A 1,266-nucleotide genomic window follows, 5' to 3' on the forward strand; every position below is an offset into this window, starting at 1 on the left:
AGAAGTAGAGCCCTGGAAAGAACATGGAAGAGAGAGAAGAAAGAAGGATATGTTCAAGAGCAGGATTGGAGCAGTCCTAGGAGGGGTCATCTTAATGACAGAGCCTTTCAAGGAACAGTATTTGAGGCAGAGACTGACCCACAGGGTGGGAAGCCTTGGGCACCAAGCCAGGCACTAGGAGGTATTAAGTACACAGGAGGGAGCTAGGAAAGATCTTTGGGGCAGTGTCGTGGGAGATGGGAATAGTCTAGAAACAGGAGAACCCCCTAGCTAGTGCCTCTAAGATGCCACCAAGATTGGAGTGATTCAGGGATGAGAGAGGAAAGCATATAGTGATGTAGAGGATGAAGAAAGTGATTGGACTTAGAGATGAAGAGAAGAAAGGAACCAGGGATGAATCTCACACAGGTTTGGAGTCCATCAAGGACCCTAAACGAAAAAGTTTCAACCATGCTTGACTCATGCTAGCAAGTACGATCACTCTCAGAGCTCCTCTTTGGTCCCAGGATTCTGGCTTGGGGAGAGTCAAGTGTAGGGCACCCAGCCCCACCACACCTTCTGTCATATAACCTGCTCAGCACCCTACATACAGTTAGGCAATTCAACAGAGAACAAAAAAATGCAGGCGCTAAATCCCTACTTTTGTCAAGCCTGTTCCAATATATAGCAACCCTGCAGGAGAGAGTAGAGCTGTCCCACAGGGTTTCTACGACTGTGATCTTTCCAGAAGTAAACTGACACATCTTTTCCCTGTGTGAATGTAGCATCTAGAGAGAGAAGTCAGCTAAGACTAACCCCTCCTAGCTAGAAGGTAACATTGGCCTGGTTATTTACTGACAGCAGCTTACTTCCTTGGCCATGATTAGGTATTAACAGGCATAACACGGTGTCCAGTCTCTAAAGCGATCTGTCTTCTTGCAGATCAACTTGTGGTTTAATAATTGGGTAACATGGTAAGATAGGTGGTGGAGAGGGCTTATCAACACCACTTTCAACTTACCATGGAGTTTCAAGTCAGCATTGAGGATGGAGTGGTGGGTTCATTAGCGTGTCCTATCTCCCTTCACAACTTGCAGTGTCCCTTCCAAATTGGCTGCCATGAGCCTCATTTAATCTCTAGATTGGCTTGGCATTTCAAAACTCAGGATATTTACATTAAAATAAGGACTGTTGGCACCTTTTACGATTTTATCTATTTGGCAGCAGCAGGCCCATGTCATTAGGAGGTGAGGTGAGCGTTCAGTGCTGTCTTGGCCCAACATGTGT

At 46.1% G+C, this 1,266-nt stretch overlaps 1 protein-coding gene across 1 annotated transcript in view; it reads left to right on the plus strand.

Moving 5' to 3' along the window:
• Window positions 1-1,266, plus strand: part of SLC24A3 (solute carrier family 24 member 3) — a 422,380-nt gene that overhangs the window by 292,703 nt on the left and 128,411 nt on the right. Inside the window, exon 5 of the mRNA XM_045295261.1 lies at window positions 469-531. Coding sequence (XP_045151196.1) covers window positions 469-531 — 63 coding nt within the window. The remainder of the gene's footprint in view (window positions 1-468; window positions 532-1,266) is intronic.

This window comes from Echinops telfairi, unplaced genomic scaffold (assembly GCF_000313985.2).
Source record: "Echinops telfairi isolate 266 unplaced genomic scaffold, ASM31398v2 ScPeMD7_5592;HRSCAF=6446, whole genome shotgun sequence".
NCBI classification, from domain to species: Eukaryota; Metazoa; Chordata; class Mammalia; order Afrosoricida; family Tenrecidae; genus Echinops; species Echinops telfairi.